Raw genomic sequence first — 15678 nt, 5'->3', positions numbered from 1 at the left:
TCACTCTAGCCCAGGCAACAGAGCAAGACTCTGTCTCAAAAAAAAAAAAAGAGCAAAGAAAACCCTGTGGGCCTGGAGCAGTGGCTCAAGCTTGTAATCCTAGGATAGCTTGAGGTCAGGAGTTCGAGATCAGCATGAGCAAGAGGAGACCCTGTCTCTACTAAAAATAGAAAAAACACCTGTAGCCCTAACTACTCGGGAGGCTGAGGCAGGAGGATCGCTTGAGCCCAGGAGTTGGAGGTTGCAGTGAGCTATGATGACACCACGGCACTCTAGCCCAGAAGACAGAGCAAGACCCTGTCTCAAAAAAAAAAAAACAAAAAACAAAAAACAGAGAGAACCTTCTAGAAGATTTCAGTGAAAGAAAAGATAGGCTTCAGCTTTCTCTTCTCTAAAATGATGGGGTTAATCCAGTTGACTTCTTTATATTTTGTCAAAATATTTTTGAAAATTTTCAAAATATTACATTCACCCTTTTTAGCATAGAGTTCTATGTGGGCTTTGTTTTTGGTAACAGTTTTGGGATATAATTCACATACTATACAATTCACCCATTTAAAGTGTACAATCCAGTGGCTTTGGCATGTTCACAGAGCTGTGTGTCCATTGACCACCATCAATTTTCGAACATTTTCATCACTCCAGTAAGAAACCCCGCACCTGTAAGCCATCAGCTCCCAATCCTCACGTCCCCTCCCCTGGTCCCCTGGCAACCGCTGATCTACTTTCTGTCTCTGCACCTCTCATACACTGGAATCACACAATATGTGACCTTTTGTGTCTTTCCCTCGGCATCATGTTTTCAGGGTTCATCCATGCTGTAGCCTGTATCAAAGTTTCATTCATTTCTACGACCCCATGGTATCCCATGGTGCGTATGGATAGACTATATTTTCTTTATTCACAAGTTGATAGACATTTAGATTGTTTCCACTTTGGAGCTATTATGAATAAAGCTGCCAAGAACATTCACCTACAAGTTCTTATGTGGACATATGTTTTCTTTTTCCTTTTTTTTTTTTTTTTTTTTTGAGACAGGGTCTCGCTCTGTCACCCAGGCTGGAGTGCAATGGCATCATCATAGCTCACTGCAGCCTCCAACTCCTGGGTTCAAGCGAGCCTCCTGCCTCAGCCTCCCTAGTAGCTGGGACTACAGGCGCACGCCACCACACCTGGCTTGGACATAATGTTTCCATTCTCTTGGAGTCCTATAAGTGTCAATATGTATAGTCACGTAACCCCCACCTCAATCAAGATACAGAACAGTTTCGTCACTGCGTCCTGCAGTTCCCTCATAGCCTGTCATCGTCAACCCCTCACTCAACCCCGGCCCCTGGCAACCAATGATCTGTGTGCTGCCCTTGTAGTTTTCCCTGCATGTCATGTAAATGGACTCATACTGTATGTAGCTTTTGAAACAAGCTGCTTTCACTCAGCATAACGCACTTAGATTGATCCGAGCTGTTGCAGGTATTTTTATTGCTAAATGGTATCGCTTTATATGGAGGCGCAATGGCGTGTTTCTCCATTCATCTGCTGAAGGGCATTTGTGTCGTTTCCACTCTGAGTTGCTTGTTCCAGGGTGAGTATGAACACAGCTGCGATGAAGCTTTTTGTACAAGTCTATGCATGGAAGTACTTTTTTCATTTACCTTGAGTAAATACTTAAAAGTGCAGTTGCTGGGTTGCTGGCAAGCGTGTATGTTTAACCTTATAAGAAACTGCCAAACTGTTTTCCAAAGTGGCTGCACCATTCTGCATTCTCACCCGCAGCACACGTGAGTCCCAGTTGCTCCCCATCCTCCCTGGGGCTTAGCATTGCCAGGGTTTTCTTGTTTTTTTTTTTTTTTTTTAAGCTATTTTGATAGGTGCACACTGGTATGTCACTGTGGTTTTAATTTGCATTTCCCTAATGGATGATGATGTTGAGCTTCTTTTCATGTGCTCATCAGCCATATATATTCTTTGGTAAAGTGTCTGTTGAAATATTTTTCCTTTTTTTTCTTTTTAATAGAGGCAAGTTCTCACTATGTTGCCCAGGTTGGTGTTGAACTCCTGGCCTCAAGCAATCCTCCCTTCTCAGCCTCCTGAGTAGCTGGGATCATAGACATGCACCACCATGCCTGGCCTTTTTCCTCTTTTTATTTTTATTTTTTTTGGAGATGGAATCTCGCTCTGTCGCCCAGGCTAGAGTGCCATGGCATCAGCCTAGCTCACAGCAACCTCAAACTCCTGGGCTCAAGCGATCCTCCTGCCTCAGCCTCCCCAGTAGCTGGGACCACAGGTGCATGCCACCACACCCGGCTAACTTTTTTTCTATTTTTAGTAGAGACAGTCTCGCTCTTGCTCATGCTGGCCTCGAACTCCTGAGCTCAAGGGATCCTCCTACATCGGCCTCCCAGAATGCTAGGATTACAGGTGTGAGCCACCGCGACTGGCCCCCTTTTCCTCTTTTTAATTGGCTTGCTTGTTTTCTTATCATTGAGCATTGAAAGTTCTTTATATTATATAATCCCAGTAGAAATCCTTGATCAGATATTCACTTTGCAAATATTTTCTCCCAGTCTGTGGTGTGTCTTTTCATTCTCTTCTCAGAGCATAAGTTTTTAATGCAGATGAAATCCATTTGTCAGTCTGTTCTTTTATGGATCATGCTTTCATGCCGTATCTAAGAAATCTTTGCCTGACCCCTAGGCACATAGATGTCCTCTATGTTTTCTTATAGAAGTTTTATAATTTTAGATTTTAAATTTAAATCTATGATCCATTTTAAGCTGGTTTTAAAATATGGTATTGGGTATAGATCCAGGTTCTTTTCTTTGTTCGCACATGGATGCCCAATTATTCCAGGTTCTTTTTAAAATTTAAAATGTATTCATTTTTCTCTTAAAAAGCAATCCATTCTGGGTGGGCGAGGTGGCTCACACCTGTAGTCCTAGTTATTTGGGAGGCTGAGGCAAGAGGATCACTTGAGCCCAGGAGTTTGAGGCTGCAGTGAGCTATGATGACGCCACTGCACTCAGCCCAGAGGACACAACAGAGTGAGACTCTGTCTCAAAAAAAAAAAAAAAAAAGCATTCCTAGTTAAAATTCAAGAGGCACAAAAGATTTACAGTAAAAGATCTCTCTCCTTCTGCAGTCACCAATAACTCCTGTGTATCCTTCCAGAATTTGCACGTACAGGCAAAAACGTACATAAATTTTTAAAAATTTTTTACCTCAAAAGCTCACATTTATACACACCATTCTGCATCTTGGTTTTGTTGATGTTTTCTTTTTCCTTGACATCATCCCATCTTAGAACTGCAAACAAAGGGCTTCCTGGGTTTGTTGTTGTTTTTTTTTAACAGTTCTAAAGTATTTCATGACATTGAATGTACAATAATTCTTGTTTAACCAGTTCCTTACTAGTTAATATTTAGTAATTTCCAATCTTTTGTGGCTGGATGCAGTGGCTCACGCCTGTAACACCAGCACTTTGGGAAGCCGAGGCAGGAGAATTCCTTGAGCTCAGGAGTTCGAGACCAGCCTGGGCAGCACAGTGAGACTCCATTTCCACAAAACATAAAAAAACTTAGCCAGCTGTGTTGGCACGTACCTGTAGTCCCAGCTACTCTGGAGGCTGAGGCAGGAGGATGGCTTTAGCCCAAGAGTTGGAAGGGACAGTGAACTATGATCACACCACGGCACTCTAGCCTGGGCAACAGAGCGAGCTCTTGTCTCAAAAAAAAAAAAAAAAAAAAATCCTCAGCCTGAGCAAGAGCGAGACCCCGTCTCTACTAAAAAAATAGAAAGAAATTATCTGGCCAACTAAAATATATATAGCAAAAATTAGCTGGGCATGGTGGCTCATGCCTTTTGTCCCAGCTACCCAGGAGATTGAGGCAGTAGGATCGCTTGAGCCCAGGAGTTTGAGGTTGCTGTGAGCTAGGCTGACGCCACAGCACTCACTCTAGCCCGGGCAACAAAGCGAGATCCTGTCTCAAAAAAAAAAAAAAAAAAAAAGAAAATCCAATCTTTTGCTTTATACAATGTGAACTTTATGCACAGTGTTGTACACTGTACATGAATCATTTGCCTGTGTATGGATTTACCTGTAGGATAAACTCCTAGATATCAAACTGCTTGGCCAAAGGTTCTGTGCATTTGCAATTTGGATAGATACGGCCAAATTTCCCTCCATAGAAGTTGTAGAAACTTGTTCTCCTGACAGTATGGGATGAGAGGGCCTGCCCTGTTTCCCACATCATCACAAGCATCATGAATCTGGATTTCTTTCTTTCTTTTTTTTTTTGAGACAGAGTCTCGCCCAGTTGCCCCAGGTGGAGATCAGTGGCATCATCATAGCTCACTGCAACCTCAAACTCCTGGGCTCAAGCAATTCTCTTGACTCAGCCTCCTGAGTAGCTGGGACTACAGGCACTCGACACCACACCCGGCTAAATCATATTTTTAAATTTGTAAGGAACTACGTATATTCTCTTTTCTATGATCTGTCTCTTCTGAGGTCCTTTTTCTCCCTTAGTAAATTGTTGGTCTTTCATTGATTCATAGGAGCTCTTTATATATTAGTGAACTTAACTTTTGTGTGTGCTATAAATTATAAATAAATTTTTCCCAATGGTCATTTGTCTTTTTTACTTTATCCATAATTTTTTAATGCATATTTTTAAAAATTATGTCATCAAATATATTTGTGCTTTCTGGTTGACTTTTTTTTTTTTTTTTTTTTGAGACAGAGTCTAGCTCTGTCACCCAGGCTAGAGTGCAGTGGCGTCAGCAACCTCAAACTCCTGGGCTCAAGCAATGCTCCTGCCTCAGCCTCCTGAGTAGCTGGGACTACAGGCATGCACCACCACACTTGGCTAATTTTTTCTATTGTTTGTAGAGAGAGGGTTTTGCTCTTGCTCAGGCTGGTCTTGAACTCCTGAGCTCAAGCGATCCTCCTGCTCTGGCCTCTCAGAGTGCTAGGATTACGGGCATGAGCCAGCTCGCCCAACCCTGGTTGATTTCTTAATTTGAGATCTCTGGACTCGTCATTTCTGATTTTGGTTTTAATGGGGTGGACTGTGATCACTGGGGACGTTAATGTAGGCCTGGATCTTTTGTGATGCTTAAAGGTTGTCAAGGCAGTATTTCACGGTGAAACACTTGTCTCCTTGGTTATTCCTAGCTGGATTCAAATCCTTGCAGCCTTCTTAGAAAACATGGAAAGGCCCTAGAATGTCTCCAAACGCTTAATTTCCTCATTTCTAATTTCCTTAGTTTCCTCTTGTTTGACAGTAGGTCCTACCTGTATTAGTTAGGTAGATTAAGCTGCTGTAACAAAGAGACCCCAAGAACTAAGCTTATTTTTCTCTCTCGTAACACTTTCTATGTAGGTGGGCCATGCAGGTATGCAGGTGGCTCGGTTCCAAGTAGTTGTAATTGATGCAACGTCCTTGCAGCTTGCTGGCATCTAGTACGGTGTTGCTCTCTTCATCAACACCACCTCTGTAATCCTGCCAGCAGTGAAGGGAAAAGAAACAGTGGAGGGCAAGCAGCTCCTTTAAAAGGCATATCCGGGAAGGTGCATTTACTTCCACTCACATCTCATAGGCCAGAGCTCAGTCACATGATCTCACCAGCTGCAAAGGAGTCTGGGGGATGTAGTTTCTGTCTGGATGTCAGTGTGCCCAGCTGAACCTTAAGGATTCCAATACCAAGGAGAAGATGGGGAACAGGTTGTGAAGGCGCTGGGCACCTCTGTTGAACCACCTCATGGGGGCGCTCTCAGTCAGGGCCGGGGGAGACTGAAATCACACAGCAATTTGTATAGGAAAAGTTTAATATAAAGAATTACATATAGCCATTACTGTGGCTATTACTTAGAAAATAACAAGTGTTGGCAAGGATGTGGAGAAATTGGAACTCTTGTGTGCTATTGGTGGGAATGTAAAATAATACAGTTGCTATGGAAAACAGTTTGGAAGTTCCTCAAAAATTTAAACATAGAATTACCATATAACCCAGCAATTCTACTTCTGGGTATACACTCAAAAGAATTGAAAGTAGGGATTGTAGGAGATGTTTGCACACCAATGTTCATAGCCAAATTATCCACAATGGCCAAAAGGCAAAAACAACCCAAATGTTCATTGATGAATGAATGGATAAACAAATTGTGCTGTATCCACACAATGGAATATTATTCAGCCTCAGAAAGGAAGAAAATCCTGATACAGGCTACAACATGGATGAGCCTTGAAGACATTATGCTAAGTAAAATAAGCCAGACACAAAAAGCCAAATACTGTATGATTCTGCTCATATGAAGTACCTGGAATAGCCAAGTTCATAGGGAAAGAAATTAGGACGGTGGTTACCGGGGGTTGGAGGAGGTGGGAAATGAGGAATAATTGCTGAGTGGGGAGAGTTTCAGTTTGGGAAGATGAAAAAGCTTTGGAGATGGATCGTGGTGAGGGTTGCACAACAATGTGAATGTACTTAATGCCACTGAACTGTACACTTAAAATTGGTTAAAATGGTAAATTTTATGTTTATATATATTTTAACACACACACACACCGTTTACTAACTAGTAACAGCAGTTTAAACTAGCAAGGGCAAAGAGAACTCCAAAGAACGTAGAAATAGCTCATGTAAAGAGCAGCCACTTCCCCAGGAGCTGAAGCACACGGCAGAGAAGGAATAAATTTGGAAGTGGGACTCCCCTGCCCCACCCCCGCCTCCTCCCTAGGTCAGGATTTCACCGGGGAGGGTGTGGCCGCGGCGCACTGGATGACTGAGAATTTCACTCGAGGCTGCTGAAATTTACGGTGGGAGGGGTCAGCGTCACAGGTGCCCGCCGCGGGGCTGCCGATGTCCCTGCGGCGGCGAACCAGGAAGCGACACCCATCCCCATTCGGTGTTCCTCTAGCGCCCTCTACTGACCAAGCTCGAGCCAGGCGGCGAAGAAGAAACGTTTACAGAGGCTATAAAACAGGGCAACGAGTGGATTTGGAGCCTAGAGGTCATAATTTGATAACTGGAATAAAATAGTTGTTAGAATACAATACAATATTTCCAATCTTTGAGCAGGATGAATAAAAAATTTAAAAAAAGAATACGATGCAATGAATACTAATAGTAGGATATTGTGAACATTATTATTTCTCATCTGATTTGCCTGTGGTCTCCTGGAATCCAAACCTGTGAACTGGGTAATTGATGAGGTCTCTTCCATGACATTCTGTGGCTCCCCACAGAAGGGAAAGGGTTACCCTCAAAAGGGGGCAATGAAAAGAGCTGAGATTTTATGTCCAAACTGCTGGATTCAATGCCAGCTTCTGCCATATATGAAAGGAGTGTTGGCTGCTCTAATAAATAAACATCAGATTTTCAGCAGCTGAACCCGATAGTTTATTTCTTGTTCCTGTGAACTCCAGCTGGTGCAGGAAGGGTGGGGGGAAGTGGGGGGGAATCCACGCAGTCCCAGACATTTGGTCCTTTCCGTATTTGGTCCTCTGCCATCCCCGGCAGCCCCGGGGTCTCTGCTGCAGCCAGGCCATCAGAGAGGGAGTGGAGAGTCACGTGGGATGTGTTTGTGGGCCAGGCCTGGAAATGCCAGCACATCTCCACCACCACCTCTGCTTCTTGGCCAGATGCAGTCACACGGCCCCACGTGTAGCTTCAGGGGAGAAAAGAACAGGTAGTCTCACCATAGTCCCAGCAGAAAAAACGAAATGGGATCGTGTGGACAGCCAGCCAGTCTCTGCACCACGCCACTTCGTGGCTTTGTCCCCTTGGATGAACAATTTTGTTTCTTTCAGGCTTAGTTTCCTGCTCTGAAAATGAGGTTAATCAACGCTGGCTGTGACGAATCAGTGAGATAAAAATAGGTGGCAAATTGCTCAATAAACACCGCCATTGCTGATCTGATCATATTGCCCCATTCGGCCCTTCCCACTCCGGATGAACCTGCCTGGTTTCTCCCGACAGGCACCACTTGGATGATCGAGATCCTCTGCTTAATCCTGAAGGACGGGGACCCCTCCTGGATCCGCTCGGTGCCCATCTGGGAGCGGGCGCCCTGGTGTGAGACCATCATGGGCGCCTTCAGCCTCCCGGACCAGTCCAGCCCCCGCCTCATGAGCTCCCACCTTCCCATCCAGATCTTCACCAAGGCCTTCTTCAGCTCCAAGGCCAAGGTGCGGGGGGTGAGGGGGGGGCATAACTCACTGACTCGTTCAGCGCCTATTTATTGGGCACCTACTGGGTGCCTGGCCCTGATCTAGCACAGAAATGTCTGCCCTTGTGAGCCGACATTCTAAAGGGGATCAGGCAGGCAATAGATGGAATAGATTTAAAAAACTATCTAGTTTGTCTGATGGGATACATTTACATCGGGAGGGAGGAGAGGGCTGGGGATAGAGTTGGGGTGGAGGAGTTGCAATTATAAATCTGATGGTCAGGGGAGACCCCCGTGAGTAAAGACCATGAAGTGTCTGGGGAAGAGCATTTCAGGCAGAGGGAAGAGCTGTGCAAAGGCCCTGGGGTGAGCGAGATGTGTCTGATGAGCATCAAGGAGGCCGGTGTGGCCAGAACCAGGTGAGATGGCGGCAGAGGAGTGGAGATGAGGTGGGGTGGCAGAGGGGTCAAATGCGCAGGGCCACCTGGGCCCCAGTGAGGACTTCAGCTTTCATCTGAGTGAGTCGGGAGCCACGGGAGGGCTCTGAGCAGAGGAGGGATGTGAGCTGGCTCAGGTTTCCCAGGCGCCCTCAGCTGCCAGATGGGGGACAGATTGGCAGGGTGAGAGCAGAGCAGGGAGGAGGCACCTGCCATGGTCCAGGTGGGAGGTGACAGTGGATGGACCAAGGTGAGGGGAAGGGACTGGATCTGGGGTCTGTTTGCAGATGGAACCAGGAGGATTTGCTGACAGATTGGACATAGGTGTGAGAGAAAGGGATGAGCTCAGGGTGACTCTGAGGCTGTGGCGGAAGCGACTGTCAGGATTGGGCCGCTGTCACCTGAGAGGGGGAGGCACAGGCTGGGGAGGAAGATGCCTGCAGTGGCCCCTTGGATGTCTAATGTCGGGGTAGAGGCTGCAAGGGGACACGCACGGGTCTGGGTCCGAGGGGAGGGACCTGGGCTGCCACATCCATTTGCAATTCCCTGGCGTGTATGTTGTGCACTAATTAAAGCCAGAACCCCGGGTGGGGCCGCTGAGGAAGTGACTGTAGACACAGCAGAGAGGGGCTGCGGGTCCCGGGACAGCCTCAGGCTCGGGCCTTGCTACAAGGACTCTTTTGCAGAGCTCAGCGAAGCTGTTGTCCTCACAGTTATTGTTTAGTACAGAGAAAAGCTACAGACGAAAATCAGCTAAGGGGAGGGGCTCGGGGCAGGGCCCGGGAGACAGCAGGAGCAGCTCCCAGCTGTCTTCTCCCAGGGCAGTCACCTGGGCAGCGCTGACTTGTCCCAGCAGTGATGAGTGACAATGTGCAGGAGTATTGCCAGCCAGGGAAGCCCACCCGAGCCTTAGTGGCTAGAGTTTTATTTTATTTATTTAATTTATTTATTTATATTAGAGACAGAGTCTCTGTCACCCAGGCTGGAGTGCAGTGGTGTGATCATAGCTCGCTGCAGCCTCGAACTCCTGGGCTCAAGCGATCCTCCTGCCTCAGCCTCCTGAGTAGGAGGGACCTGTCTGAAGGGCTGGGGTGGAGGGGGCGGGGAGGGGTGACTGTGGAATATGAAGCTGGTAGAGCGATCTCAGCCAGTAATCAGGTTTATCAGGGCCTCGAATGCCAGGCCCAGGGCATGGGACTCTGTCCAGGGGCCCTGGGGAGCCACAGAGGGCTGTAGGCAAGGAGGGCAGGGTTAGGTCTGGCTGTAGAAAGACCTTCTGGGGCCATGTTGGGAGGCTGAGGAGCAGGTTGGGGCGTCAGCTGTGGGCATCGAAAGGAGGGGCCCGCTTCTCTTCTCTCCCGGTCCTGAATCCCATGCCTTCCTCCTCCCCTCTTTGCTCCCTGAAATCAAACTGTCCCTCCACCTGGCCCAGAAACAGTCCCTCCCTCCTCCTAGAATGTAGCTGGAGTAAACTCTCCTCGGTCCTCTGGGATGAAAGGAGCTGAGCTGAGCTACCATTAGCTGGGAAGTCCTCTGGGAAGTCTGCCTTGAGTCCTTCCTGCTGCAGGGTCAGAAGTGGGGGTGTCACGGGCAGGCATCCTCCGGTGCCAGGGGCCTGCCTGTGTCTGACACCCTTTCCCCTCTCCCCAACATCCACACACAGGTGATCTACCTGGGCCGGAACCCCCGAGACGTGGTGGTCTCCCTCTATCATTACTCCAAGATTGCTGGGCAGCTGAAGGACCCCGGCACGCCCGAGCAGTTCCTGCGGGACTTCCTCAAAGGCGAAGGTGAGGACAAGGACAAAGCCAAGTGGGAGGGGTGGGGTTCGAGCCAAGCCCTGCAGGGAAGGAGCCCCCAGAGGACCCAGATGGCAGAGGGACAGAGGAGGGAGAAGGAGAGAGACATAGTGAGTGATGGAGCCGATCACAGTGGCTTGCGCCTGTAGTCCCAGCTACTCGGGAGGCCGAGGCCAGAGGATCACTTGAGCCCAGGAGTTCAAGGCCAGCCTGGACAACATAATGACACTTTGTCTCTGAAAAAGAAAAAAAGAGTAGTGGAGACAGCAGGAGACAGAGAAAGAGAGAGACAGAGACCAAGAGACAGAGAGAAGATGAAAGACATGAGAGATACAGAGGTCGGGGCAGAGACTGAGAGACACAGAGTAAGCAAGAGACAGAGACAGGGAGAGAGACAGCAACAGAGACATAGATACAGAGAAACAGAGAGAGACAGGGAGAGACAAGACAACAGGGATGTGGGGCGCCAGATGCCAAGAAGGGCAGGGTCCCTCAGCCACATGTCCCTTCTCTGCTCCTGTCAGAGACCCTGACTTTGGAGGGGAATTCAAGCGTGTTGGGGTGATCAGACTGCTGATGGACTGGACAGACAGACAGACGAGGGCCACCCATGATGGGCCACCAGGGGAGGGGCAGTTGGGAGAGACCTTGAACTTGGCAGAGATGTGGGGGGCTTGGGGGAGGGCATTCGGCTCTGAGGGGCAGACCTGGGGTGTTGGGGGGTAGTTACAGCCCCCCTGGCCCAGTGGGGTGGGGTGGCCCCGAGCTCGGCCTCACCCCACCTGCCCCTCTGCCTGCAGTGCAGTTTGGCTCCTGGTTCGACCACATTAAGGGCTGGATTCGGATGCAGGGCAAAGAGAACTTCCTGTTCATCACCTATGAGGAGCTGCAGGAGGTGAGTGCCCACCTCCACCTGGGCCCCGCGTCCCCCAGTGCCACCTGCTCACACCCCGCCCTCTTCCCTTCCCGTGGGTGCAAGGACCACTCTGCTGCCCGAGCGCCAGGTACTGGGGTGCAGCAGTGAACGGTGTCCCCGAGCCCACGAGTCGGGGACGGACTGTGGCCAGACGCACCAAGTACTCGCGGGTGCTGGGGTAAGGGCTGAGGAGGGAAGGCAAGCGGGGAGGGGGACCAGGGGACCTGTGTAACCACTTAAAATACGGTGGTCCGTGGAAGCCTCACGGAAAAGGTGACGCTTGAGCAAAGACCCAGAGGAGGAGATGTCTGGGGGAAAGTGGCCCAGGAAGAGGGAACAGCCGGTGCCAAGGCCCTGGGGTGGCTTTTTTCTTTGACGTGTTCTGGGGACAGTAAAGACACCAGTGTGGCCAGAGCTGGGTGAGGGAAGGGGAGGGTGAGAGAGGAGGGCAGAGCACGGGCTACTTGAGGACTCTGGCTCTGCTCTGAGCAGGGGAGGCGACAGGATGCGTCAGATCACACAAGACTGACTGTCGTGATGTGAAAAGCAGAGGGAAGCACGGAAAGAAACAGCCTTCTGAGGTCAGACTGGGATCCTCACCGGACCCCATCAAACGTCCCTGGGGCAGCGCATGGGGGAGAGGGACTCCGTTTCACTGGGGCCATCAGGGAAGGTTCTGGAACAAGGGGCCTTGAAGAATGGCCATGCCCTTGTTCGGCTACAAGAAGGATGCTGGGCTTCTAGAAGGAGCCCTCCACAGTCAACGTGCCCGGCCATTCTAGGTTCTTAACCAAGGTCTGTTCCAAGAGGCTGAGAGCCAGGGAGGCTTCCAAACCCGGCCCTTCACCAGTGTCCTCAGACAGTCTTGTCTTGTCTTTCTTTCTCTCTCTCTCTCTCTATTTCTTTCCTTTCCTTCCCTTTCCCTTCTCTTTCCTTCCTTCCTTCCTTCCTTCCTTCCTTCCTTCCTTCCTTCCTTTTTCTTTCTTTCTTTCTTTCTTTTGCTTTCCTTCCTTCCCTTTCCTTTCCTTTTTTCTTTTCTTTCTTCCTTCCTTTCTTTCTCTTTCTTTCTTTTCTTGTCCTTCCTTCCTTCCTTTCCTTCTTTCTGTCTCTCTTTCTCTCTCTTTCTTTCCTTCCTTCCTTTCTTTCTTTCCTTCTTCTTTTTTTTTTCTTTTTTTAGACACAGGGTATCATTCTGTTGCCCAGGCTGGAGTGCAATGGTTCAGTCATAGCTCACTGCAGCCTCAAACTCCTGGGCTCAAGTGATCCTCCCTCCTTGGCCTCCAAAAGTGCTGGGATTATAGGCGTGAGCCATCGTGCCAGGCCATAGTCCTTTCTTGTTCACTTCACATATTTTCCGTATTCTTTTTGTGAGTACTTTCTGCAGTAGAGAGTCTGGACTTTGTTATCAGACAAAGCAGTTAAAATCCTCTTAAAACCTCTTGGGGCCCCCAGAAGTCTCATCCTTAAAAGCACAGCAACATGTTACCATAGTGTGTAAAGTAAGAGTGATTAGGCCGGGTGCAGTGGCTCACGCCTGTAATCCTAGCACTCTGGGAGGCCGAGGCGGGTGGATTGCTCACGGTCAGGAGTTCGAGACCAGCCTGAGCAAGAGCGAGACCTCATCTCTACTAAAAATAGAAAGAAATTATATGGACAGCTAAAATTTATTATATAGAAAAATTAGCCTAGCATGGTGGCGCATGCCTGTAGTCCCAGCTACTCGGGAGGCTGAGGCAGGAGGATCACTTGAGCCCAGGAGTCTGAGGTTGCTGTGAGCTAGGCTGACGTCACAGCACTGTAGCCCGGGCAACAGAGTGAGACTCTGTCTCAATAAGAAAAAAAAAAAGTAAGAGTGATTAGGTTTCAAGCGAAGGCCTGTCTGATTAGTAATAACAACCATCATAGCAAATGCCTGCACTTGCTGCCAAATGCCGAACACAAATCACCTCATTTAATCCTCACAAAGTAGGAACAGGTGAGGTGCATATAAAATTGAACCCCATGAAATGCCAATATTCAACCAGTTTTGATTTGCAAAAGTGGTAATTTTATATGGCTCTCCCTAATGTTATTACCCCTATTTTATAGAGGAACAAACTGATGGTTTATAACTTAAGAGTCGATAATTTGCCCAAGGCACACAGCTCTTCACTGCAAACTTCCTATTTTTTTTTTCCACCCTGGTAAATTTCTTTTGGTAGAAAGCTCTCGAAAAGGTTTCGGCATTACTCCTCCCCCTATTTCCCAGCAACCTTTATTCTCCAAACCAAAAACTGGGCCACGCAGCCTAACCGAGCTTCTGGGCAGCCCCTGGGTGTGAGGCGCCGCCCACACGTTAGAGTTTCTGGGACACGTCAGTGGTTCAGGAGGATAACGGGATGGGAGATTATGAAACCAGGAATGACCTGGGAAATCAGGGCCGTGGGGTTGGTGGAGCTGACTGAGGGGCTGATTTTGCCGGGTGCTGCATGTCAGACGGCAGCCAGGTAGAGGGGAGGACTGCGGGCTTCAGGGACCTGAGCCTGAGCACCTCCCTGGCTGTGTGGCTTTGGACAAGTGTCTTCCCCTCTCTGGGCCTCCATTTACCCAATGGGATAATGACACTTCCCTTGCAAAGCTGATGGCAGGATAGGCACAGATCTACATGTGGGGCTTGGGCCAGAGCTTGGTACACAGTAGGTGCTCAATCTATAGTGCCTTGAACCGTCACTGTCATGGGGAAGGCAATATTTGAGCTACAGCAGTGGCAAAGGGCCTTTCTGGCAGTCCCATGCCAAAGCCAGACCACACCTGTCCCTGAAAGTCAGGCCTGGGAGCTGGGACTCTGTCCCAGGGCAGTAGGGAGCCATGGGAGAGTTGGGAGCTGGAGGAGCAGGGTCAGCTTGGGGTGCGGGACGAGCTGGAGGCAGAGAAGCTGGGGAGGAGGCTGGGCCGAGGGTCCGGGATGGAGAGGACGAGGCCTGAGCCAGTGCTGGGGCTGTGGGGACACAGAGGAGGGGACACGGCAAAGGGAGTCGAGGGCAGGAGGATCAGGACTGATGACTGACAGGGGTGGGGGGCAAGGCGGACAAGGAGTGGGAAGGCCAGGCCCAGGAGTCTGGCCCTGTGATGGGGTGAATGGTGGGGACGCCCCGAGATGGAGCCCCAGGGGAGGGCCAGGTTTGCAGCCCAGACTGGCCAAGGCCTGTTTCTAACCCAAACAAAGTGCTGAACTGGCCTCTGCCCCAGCCCCACCCCTACCCTCCCCCCACAACCCTCCCCAAGCCCTCAGCGTGGAGGTGGGAAAACTGAGGGAAGAGGCAGAGTCCCCCTGTCAGCGCGGGGTTGGGACCCAGACACCCAGACTCTGGGTCCCAAGCTCCTTCCTCAGCCAGGGGCCCTCCCCCACTGACGCCTCCCCCCTGTCCCCAGGACCTCCGGGGCTCTGTGGAGCGCGTCTGCGAGTTCCTGGGCCGGCCGCTAAGCGAGGAGGCGCTGGGCTCCGTCCTGGCACACTCGACCTTCGGGGCCATGAAGGCCAACACCATGTCCAACTACACACTGCTGCCCCCCAGCCTGCTGGACCACCGCCAGGGGGCCTTCCTTCGGAAAGGTGCGGAGCCCACCAGGTCACTGCTGTGTGACTTGGGCGAGTTACTTAACCTCTCTGTGCCTCATTTTCTCCAACTGTAACATGAGGGTGAACAGAGTCACTGTAGGCCCAGGTTAACGCCATGCACAGGGCTTAGCGCTGGCCTGGCACACGTGCCTGCCACCCAGGGCTTTCCATTTGCACCCGGAGAGCTCCCAATGGGAGCAAAACATCCACGTGTCCTGCCAAAGCCAGATCCCAGCCGCCGTGAGACTATTTAGAGTCTGCACGCATCTTCCTTCACGTTCACGTTCACTGCAGAAATATTCAAGTGCTGCATTACGGAGCGGGGGTGGGAGGATATTGGTTTCCTGTTCCTGCTGCAACAAAATGCCACAGTGCCGGGCCTGTAATCCCAGCACTTTGGGAGGCCGAGGCGGGATGATCGCTTGAATTCAGGAGTCCAAGACCAGCCTGGGCAAGATAGTGAGACCTGGACTGTAAAAAAAAAAAAATACCACCAACTTTGTGGCTCAAAACAACACACATTTATTCTCCTACACTTCTGGAGGTCAGAAGTTGGAAATCGGTCTCACTGTGCTAAAATCAAGGTGACTAGGAATGTTTTCCTTGGGGGGGGCTCTCGAGGAGAACCGCTTGCCCTGCCTTTTCAGTTTTTGAGCCACACGTATTTGTGGCCCTGACATCTTCCTCCATCTGCAACGCCAGCAGCAAAGCGTGTTCTAGTCTCTGACTCTGGCTCTCCGGCCTCCCCCTGGGACATG

The 15678-nt window shown here is 49.7% G+C and overlaps 1 protein-coding gene across 1 annotated transcript in view; it reads left to right on the top strand.

Annotated features, from left to right (window-relative positions):
* SULT2B1 (sulfotransferase family 2B member 1) overlaps positions 1-15678 on the top strand; it is a 36575-nt gene that overhangs the window by 19915 nt on the left and 982 nt on the right. Inside the window, exons 3-6 of the mRNA XM_045531264.1 lie at positions 7981-8189; positions 10271-10397; positions 11207-11301; positions 14734-14914. Of these exons, the coding sequence (XP_045387220.1) occupies positions 7981-8189; positions 10271-10397; positions 11207-11301; positions 14734-14914 (612 nt within the window). The remainder of the gene's footprint in view (positions 1-7980; positions 8190-10270; positions 10398-11206; positions 11302-14733; positions 14915-15678) is intronic.

This window comes from Lemur catta, chromosome 19 (genome assembly GCF_020740605.2).
Source record: "Lemur catta isolate mLemCat1 chromosome 19, mLemCat1.pri, whole genome shotgun sequence".
NCBI classification, from domain to species: domain Eukaryota; kingdom Metazoa; phylum Chordata; class Mammalia; order Primates; family Lemuridae; genus Lemur; species Lemur catta.
Note: the sequence above shows the minus strand (reverse complement) of the source record. Positions and strands in the feature narration are given on the sequence as shown.